Source organism: Gambusia affinis, linkage group LG07, assembly GCF_019740435.1.
Source record: "Gambusia affinis linkage group LG07, SWU_Gaff_1.0, whole genome shotgun sequence".
NCBI classification, from domain to species: Eukaryota; Metazoa; Chordata; class Actinopteri; order Cyprinodontiformes; family Poeciliidae; genus Gambusia; species Gambusia affinis.
The window spans coordinates 5,645,327-5,661,138 of NC_057874.1; the positions used below are offsets into that span (position 1 = coordinate 5,645,327).

At 40.6% G+C, this 15,812-nt stretch overlaps 2 protein-coding genes across 8 annotated transcripts in view; both read right to left on the reverse strand.

The window, feature by feature from the left end:
* Nucleotides 1-636: 636 nt before the first annotated feature.
* sla2a (Src like adaptor 2a) lies at nt 637-5,316 on the reverse strand. Its single transcript, XM_044121852.1, has 8 exons — nt 5,114-5,316; nt 4,568-4,647; nt 4,368-4,467; nt 4,203-4,289; nt 3,792-3,895; nt 1,998-2,150; nt 1,790-1,910; nt 637-1,208 (listed from the first exon to the last, which is right to left on the reverse strand). Exons 2-8 carry the CDS (start codon nt 4,638-4,640, stop codon nt 1,085-1,087), a joined length of 762 nt encoding a protein of 253 aa, XP_043977787.1. The 5' UTR covers nt 4,641-4,647; nt 5,114-5,316; the 3' UTR covers nt 637-1,084.
* Nucleotides 5,317-8,097: 2,781 nt separating this feature from the next.
* ndrg3a (ndrg family member 3a) overlaps nt 8,098-15,812 on the reverse strand; it is a 50,759-nt gene continuing 43,044 nt past the window's right edge. For 5 of the 7 annotated variants that reach the window (XM_044121847.1, XM_044121848.1, XM_044121849.1 and 2 more), the window contains 7 exons: nt 15,554-15,619; nt 15,414-15,465; nt 15,288-15,335; nt 15,160-15,195; nt 14,743-14,794; nt 11,768-11,806; nt 8,098-10,117 (listed from right to left, as the gene is read on the reverse strand). In XM_044121847.1, the coding sequence (XP_043977782.1) occupies nt 9,939-10,117; nt 11,768-11,806; nt 14,743-14,794; nt 15,160-15,195; nt 15,288-15,335; nt 15,414-15,465; nt 15,554-15,619 (472 nt within the window). In that variant the 3' untranslated portion in view covers nt 8,098-9,938. The remainder of the gene's footprint in view (nt 10,118-11,767; nt 11,807-14,742; nt 14,795-15,159; nt 15,196-15,287; nt 15,336-15,413; nt 15,466-15,553; nt 15,620-15,812) is intronic. The other 2 variants (XM_044121846.1, XM_044121851.1) reach the window with 1 other exon arrangement.

The following is a 15,812-nucleotide window of genomic DNA, read 5'->3' on the forward strand; positions in this document are numbered from 1 at the left end:
AATGACAACTTTTATTGCTCATGCATTCATTCTTCTACGTTGTTGTCTTTGTTTGCTTCTTCTTTTTTTTAGTGCTGGACTTTTGTGTACGTTTACATTCAAATTTGCTTGAGTTTGAATTGGTGAAGCAACTATCAATGCATATGGTGTAATATAATGAGACAAATAACATTGAACAGGGAAATTATCGTTTGTGCTCTTAAGTCTAGAAGCAGTGGCAGAGCAAATATTCACGGGAGTGACGGGCTGGGACCGTTACTCACTCAGGGAGGCCAACAACTGATCGGCACCAGAGTTGCAACGGAGCACAACATCTACATTTTCAAAATAATTCACTAAAGTCAGAAAATATTTTCTTGAAAGTCTTACTATATCAATAAACATAGAAGTTTATTGGTTTTATCACTGCAGCCACCACCTGTTTTGGAGAGGAACTGCTTGTTGCTCTGCTCATGAGTGACTCACCTGAATTGACCAATCACTTCACAGGGATGGCAGCAGAGGCAGCCAATGGTTGCCCTGGCCACGCCCTGGCTCCGCCCCCACTGAGGACTCATATTTATTGACTCGTCAGTCCCCAAACCCAACTTTTGGAACCCTTAAACTAAATCATACGAAATTAAAAAAAGCTCCAAATTCTTGTAAATGTGTGTTTTTTATTGGTGTAAATTATTTATTGTTAGCGTATAGATTATATTAGTTTCAAATAAAAAGACAACAGCGACGACATTCAGATACAATCACATTGCTGTAATGTTGACAGACAATATTAAGTTAAAATCTTCATAAATTAGGTGAAACATTCATCGCCTCTCCGCAGCTGACATCCTCTGCCTCTGTGCTTCGTCCACCAAGGCCTAAAAATGGCCGACAGTTTGACTCGTCTCTGAGCGGTGTAGTGCCTCTGTCCCGCTTCTGTTCCTGGATTAATCCTCAGAGACGACGTTTGGGCGTGCAGGAGACCTTCTTCAGGGGTTTGCTCAAGCTTGCAGCAGCCCCAGAGCAGTAATTCCCTCCACTCTTTTTGTTGGACTTCATTTTTTTTTTTTTTTTTTTCCCCCACACGGACCACACAGGCTTTCCTTCACGTGTCCCAGCTGTGATCTTTGCACTCTGTTAACTGGAGGTAGGAGCTGATGGCCTCCCTCAGCCCGTCGCTCACCAGAGAGTTGTCCGACTCGGTTCTCTTCCTCCCGAGGACCACGGACCTTTTTAACGGAACACAACAGGAAAACGGTTTAGAGGTTTGAATCGCTTCGGTTTGGCTTGACGAGAAAAAAATACATAAAAATGCTGCAAAACAATTATCACAAATAAAGTAGAATTTCACAGAGTCACACATCTGAACCCAGCGCAGGAAACTTTCTTCAGACCGAACGTGGCGGTGAAGCGGATAAATAGCAATGACCACAGCCTTATTTGATCATGTTTTCAAACTCCTCTGTTCGCGTAGCTCTAAATCACATATGCACCCTCGATCCTCACAACGCGCCCCCCCCCGCCCCCCCCGTTCGATCCTCACAAAGTGAGTGTGTGTGTTTGTGTGTGTTTGTGTGTGTGCGTGTGCGCGTGTGTGAGGGGGAAAAATCTATTTCTCACCAGCTCGAAAGGCTAAGAAATAGATTCATAAATACAAAAAAGAAGAATATTATACTTATAATTTCAGTATGTTTTAGTTTTATGGGTCCAGTTTCAGTTTTTGTTACTTCGTTGGTTTTTACGACCTTGGACTGAACCAATGCACTTTGAGGCAACCCCAGCAAAAACAGCCATCAGTCGATCCTCCCACCTGCTAATTTCCCTCCAGTTGATGGTCGGCCTTCTGACGGTGGTGGGAACCGGTCTGGGCTCATCCAACCCTTGGATGAAGCAAGGGACCGTCAGTCGACAGCACAGCCCGTCTGGAAGTTCTGTGGAAGGAAGAGCGGCGCCGATGTCAGTCAGGTACATTTTGCCGCGACGACGTGAGAAAACAGGGCGAGGAAATAAGCACAAACCTGAGTAGTGTTGCACCAGGTAATGGAGGGAGGGGAATGTGAGACCTGGAGAAATGTAGACCCAGGAGTTTTCCAGCTGGGAGATGCGGTAGTGCTTCACGGGGTTCAGGTCTGAGGAGGCGGTCCTCCGCAGGACGGAGAGAGAAAAGCTGTCTACATGCAGAAAACACACACAGACACAGCTGTTAGAATACACAGGTTTTGTACTGTTTTCCCTGGAGTTGAAATCCCTTTGTTGCACTTTTTAAATAAACTACCAAAGACAGATGAGTTGAGTGATAGAAGAAAAACTGATGAATATTTAGATTCTGGCCCCAGAAGAGATTGTTACTGGACCAGCAGGGCTGGTCAAAAGTTGAATGGAGCCCTGGGCAGAACTTTGGTTTAGGGCCCACTTCCTGTTTATTCACCAGCCACCATTGCACCAATAATATCTATTTTATATTGATCGTTTCACATTCTGCTTTCATCACATCGTAACTACTTAGGAATCGCTCTGATTCTTTTCTTAAATAGGGATCTGTTAAAAAGTAATTCTCTTAATTGAAGAACGCAAGTTTCTAATCAGCGCGGGACTGACAGCAAACATTTCATAAAGATTTATCAGAGTGTTATTTTCTTAACAAACAAATAGGTGTCATATTTGAATTGTGGTTTTGTAACATGCACAATTTTCAGCCTGAGTTATAAAATTTCTTGTGCTTTTTGGGATTCAAGACCATTAAGGAACCCTAAGGGCCTCTTTTTCTAGGATCATCTGGATCCCAGGAAAAGAATATGCAATATACTGTCGAAAATGTAAAGATGCCGATTCTAAAAAAAAAAAAAAAAAGTTTGTTATATTCAGTCCCCAAGTTGCTAATCTGGCTGCATTAGCGCTATTCCTATGTGAGCTAAGCTGTTTATGCTTTCTCTGTCTTCAACAAAAAAAGCAAGTATTTCAGTTCATGTCTGCATTTTATAAACTGCTGAGTTATTTCTTTAAGTAGAATGCTGGATTTATGGTGCTGGGACAGAAGTTATATTGTTTCAACTAGACATTGTGAGTCAGTTTGTCGGGACAGAGAAAAACCAGATAGAGCCGCTTCTTTACAGGCGGCCATTTTGAACTATTCAACAACCTGATGAGTCTACACTGAAACTCTTCCACAGGATGAAATGAGAAATGAACAGATAGTAAAATGATGCGGTATGATTATGTTAATGTCAGTGGATACTGACCAGCTTACATTCAAGAACCAGTTTAACTAAAGCTAACATTAGTTAGCATTTTAGCTTCTAAGCGGTTAGCGCACGCTAGTGTTCAATATTCACACTCTCACCAAAGAATTAATCAAGTTAATGTAGCTAGCTAAAAGGCTAAAGTTGTTTCTACTTTCAGGTTTTCTCACAAACGTGGTTCAACATAAGGATCCAAGAATTTTAAACATTTCCATTTCAAGAGTTAATTTTAGGATCTAAATTCAACTTTCTCGATAAGTAAACACAAATTTAAACTAAAAAAAAAATATCCTACACAGTATTACATTTGCATAAAGGCCACTCTTTGGCAGGCTGAACATAATTTTAATGTAACTCATATTCAGTGTACTGGGTCAACCCTACATGTTAACCCAACTCAGGTCTGAATCTATTTGTCTCAGCGTCCAACTAGCAAAATAACCGTAAGAGAGACTCAAACTTTTTAAAGTTGTACTTTCAAATGAAATACATTACAGCAGAGGCTATTACATTGAATTAAGTGTGTTTATTATACAGTTTGCTATTTAAAAAAAATAATAATAAAGCTCTAACCTCTGTTTGTCTCTGATTCACGGATCAAAAAGGCTCCAGTCTGGTTGCTGGGATGTTTAAGGAGTTCCTCTGCTTTATACCTGCTGATCCCCGTGTACAGCCACCTGCCACGAAAACAGCAAAAGTATTACCCACATATTCAGCAAGATGAGACAACATTTGGTTAATGTTTTCAGGTCTGGAAAATCCACTGGAACACTGTGACAGAAGGTTGACCCGCCACAGGAGGAGGAGTGAAACTGTTGGAGGCTGTTTGTGTCACCAGAGAGAGCAGGCATCTTGTTCCAAACGTCTGTCTCCACCGAGGCGCAGTTCACCTACACAGAACCTCCTCTCACGGAACCTCCCTCTTCTCTTCATGTTCCCTCTGCTTTCTCACATGTATAGCTGTTAAATCTCAACGTCACTCACTTGTCTGTCACCTTCGCCGTGTAGTTGGTGGGAACGTAGCTCTCGCGCCCGGTGGTCGTGGATCTCACCATCACGAAATCGCCGTCGCTGTGAGGTTAGAGAACAGACGCCTGTCACTAGTCTGTCGTCAAGTACAGATCGGATGATGTTTGGAGTTATGCTTACTCTGACACTATGGTCAGCCTTTCCCCCATGCGCATGGTCAGTTCTGTGCACTCAAACGCTGGGTAGTCGTACAAAGAGACCATCACACTTTCCTGTTGTCCTGCAAGAGACAAGATTCGGGTTTCGTTCATGTTTTCCTTCATTTATTTAATTAATTTACTTCTTTTCGTCCTCCTGAGTGTTTCGGGAGTGGAGCTTACTTGGCGTCGCAGATCCAAGCTGATTTTCGAGGATTATCTGGTTGCACTGACATCTGGTGTAGCAGGTGCCCATCCTCCAACTGGTTTGGGAATTCGTGAGAACAAGCAGAAGTAGAAGTAGAAGTAGAAGAAGAAGTGGAGAACTTAGTGAGACATTCTGGGAAACATGGAGATTTCATTTTCCTCATCCTACTCGTTATTGCTATGACTGTGCAGCAAATCGTGGCTGCACCTATAGGGACTCTACATTTATTGTAAGCAGGCAACAGACGCGAGGCGACACAGGAAGGCGCCCGACCACAACAAAAAGCCCGGTGATATCCTGTGTTAAATTTCCATGCAGCATGTAAGCGAGGGAACGAGCGAGGCTTTGATGCAACTCGAAGGCAAGAAAAGAGGAAGATTTTCCTCTTATGACACGAACTGCAAAATGCATTGAAGACAATGCATTTACTGCTCATCTATTTATTATGAGAGGAGAATTCAATAATATACGCAATCAAAAAAAAAAAAGAAGGTAAAAGTGTCCAGTTAAATAGAACTTACCCACTTTGTTTCTTGCTCCAGTAATTTATCAAGAGGATCCAAAGACAATGCTTGCAGATAAATCCTTATGTTCTGTAAGAAAATCCTTTAAAGCGTGAGTGATGCTGAGCTCTGCGTCTTCTTCTTCTTCTTCTTCTACTGATGTGCGCTCTTTGAGGCAGCTGTGTTTTTGCAGCTGTTTCTAACGTGGGCTGACTGAAGAGAGAGGAGGTCTCCCGCCTCCCCTTTATGTACGACGGCCAGCTCCAGCTTCCTGTGACGTGCGACGCTCGTACATCTGACTCAGAGCGCCCTGCAGCGATGCTCTCTATCCAGTGCAGATCTCTGAAACACACCGCATGTCTATGGAATGAGCCGCCCCGCCTGCGCAAGTGGCGTTTGCACTCGCAGTGCTGTTGTGGTTTGATCTGGTGGCATAATTTCAAGGAGAAAAAGAAAATTCATTAGCAGTCGTTGGAATCGAAATGTGACGGCCAGATTACACGATTCTCCGTCGGAACCATTGAAACCCAGCGGCTGATTAAATGGGAACGTTCTGATTAAAGAGCCAGAACTCTGCAGAATCACGTCGGACTGCCAGCCTACGACTCCATGAAGTGATCATTTCTCATCAGTCTAAAGTTCACCATAATCCGGAGGTTATAGAAGCTTTAACTCAGAAATTCATATCGTATTGTGGAATGGTTAAAAATGTATTAAAACTTATTTGTAAAATAAAATAGTAAAGTAAAAAATAGAAAAAGAATATATATATGAAAAAGCACATTTTAAAATATATATATTTATATATTTTTTTACAAATATATATGAAATATATATATATATATATATGAAAAATATATCTAAAATAGATATGATTATATATATTTTACACCTATATTTTTATTCTTAACCTTTTTCTTTTTTACAAATACATAGAATATATATGAAAAATATATGTAAATCAATATTTTTTTATTGATTTTTTTCATAAATATATCTAAGAAAAGAAGAAACTGTTCTGAGATTGGATCGTGTAAAATATTTCCAGTAAGACTATTTGTGATATAGAAAAGTAAAGAGGTCTCATATGAAGCTGTAATTTATGTACATGCTTCCGTTTTTGATTTTGTCTTGTTTTCTGTATCAGTGCTGTATAAGTTTTGCCCTGTTATTGTTCTTTTCTGTTTTTGTATAAACGTTCAAAAATACCTAATAAAGATAATTCATTAAAAAAAGAAAAGTAAAGAGGTGTAAAAATTTACGCTAACCTCTCAGATCTCTCAGCGATCCAGTTATTTGCTAGGGGAAATTATATTGACGCAACATATAACAACATTGGTAAGAAACCTAAAGCATTACCAAAATAATTAATAAAATTTTTGAAAGGTCCTGGAGAATTTTATTTAGCACTAAGGAAACAGGAAGTGGGAAAGTATTATCATAAGGGACCTAAATCTCACCCTGGGCGTGGAGGGATGATGGTTTCTGTATTTGGACTGCTCTAATGCCACACCATGCGTTGCTTGTAAAGCGAGGCGGCCTAAAAAACTGACTCCATTACATCTGTTCTCCATATTATTACATATTAACCAAAGATGCAGGCCAAGTGAAAGGTTACTGAAAAATTAAGAAGAAATTCAATGTGGGTGTGTTGTTTCTATTTGTGCATTATAAAGGCGAGGAAAAATATTGCGATAACATTTTGTTGGTGCCGGAAAAGTCATCTTCACTGGTGCTGGGGGCGTGATAAAATCTTGAGGTTCTTAATCAGTTGCTCTGAGTTTTGGTAAGAACCAAAACGACAGCAGTGAACGGAAGAAATAGAAGAACAGATCAGACTGGAGTTAATCACCAGAACAGCCTGTTAGCACAGATGGAAAGTTGGGTCATCACCATTAAAAATCTTCCATAACAACAGCTCCACATGCCTGGAACAGGTCAGATTTTCGAATGGCGGAGCTTAGAAAATCTGACATCATTCAAATGCGATGCAACAGAAGCAGCATTGTTCCGGCCAGCTCCGCAAACCGTTTTATTAAGGTTTCACCAGTACACTTTTTTACTTTTTAAAAAACGTTTGTAAAACCGTTATTAATCAAATTTAACAAGAGATGAGCAAATGTAAGGGGACAAATCTGAGACATTTCTAGGGTATTTTTGTAGCTCGTGACAGCAGCTTTGTGCTTCTCTAATAGCAAGTGGCTAAACAGCCGTATGCTAGCTGCTAACGGTCGGTTTGTTTGCTTGCTAACCACATAGCCAGTATTAGCGGCTTATCAGTAGCCTAAACCATATACATGAATATTAAGTGTTTATGTTCGTAACCTTGACCACCTTGAGTCATAGACCGAATAGCTTAAGTTAAGAACGTTTTGCCTGAAAGAAAAAAAAAAAAAAAAAACTAAATAGAATACGAAATTAAATAGCTCTGACACAACAAAATTTAAGACCTGATTAGCGCATTTAATGCCAACTTCTATTTTTAATAAATTTAATACATATTAAATGCCACAGCTTGCCAGGGTGCGTGTACACCCTGGCAAGCTGTGGCTTCATTAACGTCTGCCCCCAAAAAGGTAAATCTTAAGTGTTACATTATGACGCAGTGTTTTCTTGCGTTTGCATAACGTTCGAAGAGAAACTAGAACATTCCTACAGATGCATTGTTTTTGTTCCACTCTGCACCTCTGAAGTCCTTGTCTTTTGTAAAGCAGCTGATCATTGTTTTTTTTTTGTTTTTTTCGCTACGTGCTAAGAATAGACGGCCTCATCTGTGACAGCAGCAGCTATCGCTCAGAAAGGAAACAAGAACATGTGCGGGTGGAAACAATCTCACCACCGCCACCTCGTTTTTCCACTAACACTACAGGCAAAGTACTAGAACTTACTGTCTGTCTTTCTCCCGCCAGCTGAATGAAGGAGCTCCTCTTCTACTTTATTGGGAGAAAGATACAAAATAAAGCCAAACTCACCCGGCAAACAGAAAAACACCAGACATGTTCTCGTCTCGCAGCTTTTTATTGAGTAGTAGTAGAAATGAGCTGAATCAGCGGACAGTGAGAAGCCGTTTTTGGTCCCTACGTGACGGGACTGCTACACGTTTCACACCTGAACCTGTTTATTAAGCGTCAGTGAAAAATCCATTCAGCCTGAACACAAACATCAACACAGAGCGTAAAGAATTAAAGAAAAAGATGGAGGCGCTGAGTTTGATCACAAGGAGAAATCGAAGCTAAACGGTGACATTTTCTAGGAGAATCTCACTTGTGCTACGTTGCAGTGCTACGTCTGCCTCACTTTTATCTGCCTTCAAAATGCAACTCCTCTGCTGGCTCACAAACGTGTGCTTGTTATGGTTTATGTGGCGTTTATCTGATGTAAAATAATGAGACCTGGATGCATCCCCTCAACTTTGTTCCCCTCATCTTTAATCCATCGATTCAACTGAAAAGCAATGAATTGGTGAGATGGAAGGAAGTGAAAAAAAAGTGTTGTTTTCTTGATTTAGTGAAGGTTTTCAGTCAAACATGGCTGACACTTGGAACCGTTTCAACACATCCTTGGTGGATGGAAAACACAAGCTGCTCTTGTTATTACTTTTGGCCTCTCAGCGATCCTCCTCCACCCGCTTTTGTCGCCATGGTATACAAATGATGCACTGCAAGATCTTGTATCCTTCTCCTGACTGCTACCTTTAAACAACAAGATTCCTTTAATGCTTTGTGACCTGGCTTCGAAGACTAGATTAACAAAATGTCTGGTTTGGTTTTTCAGTTCGCCCACTTTTCTCGTGGAAAGTTCATGCACTTCTGCAGTATTTTCAAAGTTTTCTAGCTCCACATTTTGAAGATGAGAACAATATAAAAAAACATTTCAATTTGCTACTCTGATGTAATTTATTACAGTTATTAATAATTGCTTGTGATGGTATTCTATATTCTACAGCAGAGACAAAGTAAACTGAAATGTAGCAAAATTTTACGTTTTCAAATGTCTCCGTCTCATACATCTGACTGGGTTAAGTTGCAAAAAAAAATCTAAAATAAAATAAAAAATCTAATTTTAACATAAAACAAGACTTAATTTCAGAAAGTAAGAAAAAAAAGTGTGTTGTTATATATCCAGTTTCAACTTTAAATGACGCTTTCCAAATTCAGACTTCTAGTCAAGCGCTGTAGGTTGCGCTCTCTTTCAAAACGCTGAAGTTTTAACATCAAGCACGCTGGACGAAATGAAACGTGTTCCAAACCTTGAAGACACGCAAATGAAACTCGAGCCTTTTCGAGCACACCCGTTTCCAGTTTTATCGCGCCACATAAAGACATCACGTCCAGGAAAGACCTTTAAAATGATTCGTCGCGGCCTCGTTTTTCACATCTCAAACCTGCGTCCCGACAAGAATCTGCAGAAACACAATTTGCTGAAAATCCATCTTAGAACTTTAAACAATAATGATAATTAAAAAAAAAAAATACAATGAAATAAGAGAAGCTCTTGTGAACACAGAGAATTTCTACAAGAAGGTCTGAAGAGGTTTAAAACAAAAACAAAAAAAATAAATAGGGTAGACAGCTGACTCCAACACTTAAATATACAACATCTGAATGTCCTCACGGTTTATGTTAGTATATTCACTTTGACAGTATATATGTCTGTATAACATATCCTCTAATATGCTTCTGTTAATATACATTTTTTTTATTAGCTCCTCCTTTTCTAATCACACACACACTCACACACACTCCCTCTGGCGTCGAGAAGCTTGGGAGCAGGATGAGAGAGAAAAGAGAGGGGAGTGGCGTATAAATTACTGTGGGAGTGCGCAGGCAGGTGGGGGTGGGGTTTAACAGGACACCTCCATGGTCTGGGGTGCCACCTGGCTGTCCAGCACCCCGGTGGTGGCGGCGTTGCCCTCCAGCAGGCTGCTGATGTTGTTGCGGCTGCGGCTGCTCTCCATGGAGGTGATGCTGGAGGAGGAGGTGGTGCGCGAGCGAGCCAGGCGAGTCATTCCTGCTGACGGCACTGAAACAGGGAGGAGGGAAAAGGGGAAAAAAAACAACAACAAAAAAAACAACGGATGTTAATATTCTACTTTCACACACACTCGCATCAACACAGAGACCAGAGTGAAGCAGGAATACAGGAACGACTGAAAAACAGAAAAAGAAAAGTGCTTACCATGCAAGCAATTCTCAGATAAAACGACTAATCAGGCTGAAATAAAACAAAGACGTGTGACTGAGAACTGCTGAACGTGTCCACTGAAGGGGGGGGGGAAGAAATAAAACCACACAAGCAATGCGGCACAACAGAACACGGCATTTTGCAGCGGGTCATGCAGTATTTGGACGCCGGAGTGAGGACATGCTAACGGGAAGCACCGGGCTCCGACAGGGAGGAGAAGAAGAAGAAGAAGAAGAAGAAGAATGTAATGCAGAAGCTTCTGAAAATGCTGCTGGAAACGTCTAGCAGGGCTCTGTGGGGAGCTTTCTGCACACATTCACATTCAGAACGGAGCGGGGAGGGGTGTCAAACTCATTTTCATTTTGGGGCCACATCAAGATAATGAATGTCCCAAAGGGCCGTTTGGGCCAGAATGTATTACTAAAACCCACTAAACTGTTAAAGAGGCAGGTTTATGTGGTTTTTAGGCACATTTTATAGCAAGGTAACATTTTATAGCACAATCAAGTAACTATGTTACCTACAGTTACTATCAAAGTGCTGCATATACCAAATATGACTTAAAAGAAATTTGACTTTGTAATTTAACGCCTTGAAATTGGGCCTTTGTCTCTTTAAAAAACTCCTACTTTTTCTGAAACTCCGCCTTCAGGAAGTCGTCACAACATGGCTCCTTTATTAACCCTTTAACAACATTTTTAACAGTGGTTCACTGAGAAATAGCTCCCATATCATTAGACGTGACACTTATGCAGGTGTTTGCTAATTGCTGCTGGCTAGTCTGAAGGAGCTGAAGAAACTCAAAAAAAGATGATTTTACAAAAATACTGCCCCTTTAAAAATATTAATAAATAGACATGTATAAATTCTTAAAAAGTAAATAATATGGAACATCTTTTCACCCTGGTCAGTCCCTCCAGGATTTCATGACTGCTAAAGAATAAATAAAATTACAAAACCAATCAAAATTTGAGGGGCTAATTTAGAAATATTTGCATGAAACTCTGAGCTTATATTTCAGTAAATGTGACTTTTTTTGCTACTCTCCATACTAATCATAAACTACAATTTAACATCAGTTAAGGCTGAGGCAGCAGTGTGGCAGATGTAAGACATACTGCCACCTGCAGGTGGGAGTTAGCATCACTTTAAACCATTGTTTTTCAACCACTGTGGAAGAGTTGCAATAAACTCACAATTATTGAGTGGCACGAAGATCTGTTGATTTTGCTACTGCGAAAAACTCGAGGGACTGATTGATGTAGTTTGACCGCATTGAGATAAAAACTGTTACTTTGATTGATGAAACAATATTTAAGCAAACAACTGTTAATTACATGTGTCCCACTGCAGTCCAGAGGGACACATAAGTAGCTAAGGCGGGCCGGATTCGGCCCCTGGGCCTTGAGTTTGACACATGTATGCGCCGCAGAAGCATTTTTGGGTCAAAGCGCCCGCTGGTGGACGAGCTGCTGAAGAGTCCAGTACCTGATTCGTTGCTCAGGTGACTGAGGAGAACGTAGGGAACTGAGGGCAATAGTAGAAGAAGAAAAAACAAGAGAAAAAAGAGAAGAGGAGTGAAAAGGTGCATGTTTTTGTTTATAGAGGAGGCTTGGCAGTGGCTCAGGACAAACAGCGGCTGGTAAGAAATCACAGCATGTGTGCACACATCGAGGCCTGCTTCCTGCCGTCTCTGGCCGTTTCCTGTTCCATTTCTCGCTGCCCCGAGGTGTTAAGGAGGTGGAAAACACACCGAGGTGCCGAAGTTTTATTTTGCACACATTCGCCCTTTTTTAATCTGCTCTAATCCCGTGGTGACATTTACTCGACAGGTGGACTGGATGGCCTTTAAAGCGACGCCGCCACGCCAGCTCCTCCCACGGCGAAGAGTTTGAGAGCAGCAGAGACCAAAAGAGAAGTGACATTAAAGAGATTCACTCATACGGCGCCTTGCAAAAGAGTGTTTTCACTTTTTGTCACGTAACATCAAACTGCAGAGGGTTTAACGTGGCAGACTGACAGGAAAAAAATAAGAAGAGAAAGAGTGGCATAACGGAAGTGGAAAGAAAAATTAAAGTTTTGCTTTTATACGAGCAAAAAAAATAAATAAATTGGAAAAGTGTGGTTTGGATTTATTTTCAGTTCAAGTCACTTAAAATGAAGCAGCCCAAAAAATACCTAGAGGCAAATTACCTGCCTTGAAGCTTTGATTAATTATGCTTCACTGTTGACCGCAGTGTGTAATGCTCTTATTTCTGCTGATGAGCTGCTAACGAAGGCTAAATGCTGTTAGCATAACAATGACAATAATAATTTTATTTTTTTTTTTCCTGGGTTTTCAGGTGAAGCAGATAGAAGGAAAACACCAGGAAGCTGCAGCTGATGCTTAACAAGTGTAGCTTTACAAACGAACCAGAAAATAAATGTCCTACCAAGATGACATACGTGTTTATGTGTGACAAAGATCCCATCACTCACCTGGACGCTAAAGCTATAAAAAGGCAACGCCAAGTGAATGTTCATTGATTAAATTGACTGAAGATGAATAAACTACAAACTGGAGTATACACAAAAAAAAAAAAAATAACGTTTTTTGAATATTTTAATGTAATTACATTGAATATAATTTCAGATTTTTGTTGAATTTTGACATAAACGTGAGGTATTATTGTTCATTTTCTAAGAAACAGGAAAGTAATCGTTGGAGATGCACAAATATGAAAATTTGGGCTGATATCTACAGCTAATAATGATACTTTTAAAAAATTTGATTACACAATTAATCATGAGAATAATAGATAGACTACTTAATTACTAAAATAGTCAACAGCTAGTCAACAAGACGATTATTCGTCAAGCACTCCACAAAATGAGTCTTTATGGAGAAGTAGCGTGAAGAAAGTCTTCTTGGTCTCTGAGGGAACTCTATGGACAATATGCTAAAAACTGATATGGCAAAAAAAAATCTGACCACCTCTCATCTCCACACCACAGGGAAACATGATGGTGGCAGAGTCATTCAGAGCTAAATCCAGGATAACTCTTGAAGATAAACCTATTTGAGTCTGCAAAAGGCTCGAGAAAGGGGGCGGAGCTTCACCTTCCAGCTGGACAACAAACTCCAACCATTCCTCCAGAGCTGCAGGCGGACGCCGAAGCTCAGAGCGTGTTCATATTCTGGAACAGCCCGCTCAGCTCAAAGACACTTTCCATCCAATCAGACCGAAACATTTTTTTGCAAAGAGGAATGGTGTAGGTGTGCACAGAGCAAAATGTGGTTCTGCAAAGCTTTGAATCAGGGAGGCTGAGTATACATTTGTTTCATCATCTTTTATCTTATTTGCAAAAAAAATATGATTAAAAAAATTATTTTCTTTCCACTTTCCAGTTATGCACTACTACCCTCTGGACTTGTTTAAGATCCACACATTTGCATTTATTTACTTTATATTTAGGTCGTATTTAAAGTACTTGTGTTATAAATATCACAAATTGCTTATTTGTCAACAAATAAGCAATTTCCCCCTAGGGATCAATAAAGTATATTATTATTCTCTTGTTGACCTTTTACATGAAAACTAAAAAAAATTAAAATAAATAAATAGTGTGGTTTGTTGTTGTAATGTGACAAAATGTAAAAAAGTTCACTTTCATTGCTAATTTTGCAGGCCACTGCAGACAGATGACATCTGTGTGAGAAAGGAAAGCAAAACTTTATAAACCAAGTCATCCGCCAGGAGGTCACACTCTCAATCTTTGAACGCGTTTTCTTTTTTTTCCAAAACTACAAACAATAAAAACAAGAAAGCCTGTTTAACTATGACTCTCCCTCAAAAGAGAGCGCATCAGTAAACAGTCGAGCATTAAAAGGGAGAGAGAGAGAGAGAGAGAGAGAGAGAGAGAGAGAGAACAAAAAAAGGACACCAAGAACAATAAAAAGGGGTCATTTTCAACACCCACTCTGTGCCGAGCAGGAAGCAAATTGCTGTTCAGCACATCTGAGTGTGATTTCAGACACAAACCTCACCTACTGAGAGCTGAGAGCGGCACAGGCTGCAAAGAGCACAGAGGAAATGATATTAGCACCAACAGAACCCCCTGAAGGCCGCTCCGTCCGGGATGGGGCGCACAGAGCGGGCCTCTTTTCATGCTCTCCTGGACAAAAGCCAACCCACTCCACCAAAACCCGGGTTGTTTAGCAACAGGCAGCAATGAGAGAGAAAAAAAACAAAACAAAAAAAACAACCCCCACCAAGTTCAGGAGTCTTTTGTAATTGCGCTCACGTCAACAGGAAGCCGAAGAAGTAAACACAGGCGAACCTGAACCACAAGAACGTCATCGAAAAGCAGCTAGAAAGTGACCACAGAGTCAACCGGTTCAGACCCGAGTTACTACATATATTCATATGTCTAGAGGTTTTTCAAAGACCTTTGACACATTAAAATGACAGCTGTTTACTTACTGTATCCCATGCCCTGAACAAAGTACTTGAACGCCTCGGCGAGTTTCCCAGGCTGCAGAGAGAAAGTCAAGTTTTATCTCTAAAGCAGATTGAAGGCAGTTCAAAGAGTTTGACATGATAAAAATGTAACATAGTAATGATGAAACAGGCAGCGAACGTTACATTTTGTCAAATGCTATCATTAAAATCATCAGTACGCAAATATGTTGATTAATGTTCCAGTTATTATGACTCAAAGGCAACTCTAAACTGGTGAGTTTTGGTTTGAAGGGAGTCAGTGTTTCTGCGGGGTTGAAGTTTTCTGACAGTTCATTCCAGATTTGTGTCGTGTAGAAGCTGAATGTTGCCTCAGCTTCAGGAAAAAAGTGATATGTTGCATTTCTAAAAAGTAAAAAACAAAAACAAAAATTAACTAACCTGCACAACTTGTGGCAAACCTCCACAATCAGCCATCTGAAGAACCAATGTCAGTTTTATTAAAACATGAATTTTAAAGCCAAAGCTGATTTGAGTTTCGCTGATTTGAAATAGCAAACACTCTTCACCTTTAGCAGTGTGGTCTTGGTGGGATTCAACCTGGAATTGCACTCCACCTGAAACACGTAGACGCCAATAGCAAAGAAGCAGCAGCAAATTGTTGAAATGATCATTTCTGATGAACTTTGACCTACCACGGCCTCGACAGCAGGTGACGTGTCTCCAACCACCAGCAGGGCGGGGCACCTGGAGTGGACGAACAGACAAACATCTAAGGTCACGTTGAGCTCTGAGGCTGAACACAGATCAGCGGCGCCTCAGTCTCAACACCCACGTTAGTGTGTTCACCGTATCCTCGTTCAACCCCACGATGGGCCTCTCGATCTCCAGGTCTCTGCGGCTGCAGACAGAGTAACGGCGCGTTAAGAGAAGATGAAGCTAAGAAAAACAACCATGATTTGTGTTGACTTCAACTGTGGGGTTGGATTGGCCTTATTGGGATTAATTTTAAGTTTTGACCAGAAATAAAAAAAAAAAAAAAGTATTAAAGATCCGAAGGAGGAGAAAAGGCAAAACAATGTGCAGCTTTCACG

Excerpts from the sequence above, each read along its gene's own strand:
- sla2a (XM_044121852.1), bottom strand. The coding sequence starts at position 4,640 with ATGGGCACCTGCTACACCAGATGTCAGTGCAACCAGATAATCCTCGAA. Across the intron at positions 2,151-3,791 it reads TGAATCAGAGACAAACAGAG|ACAGCTTTTCTCTCTCCGTC; the intron begins GTTAGAGCTTTA and ends TTCTGCATGTAG. Across the intron at positions 1,209-1,789 it reads AACTGGAGGGAAATTAGCAG|GTCCGTGGTCCTCGGGAGGA; the intron begins GTGGGAGGATCG and ends TCCGTTAAAAAG.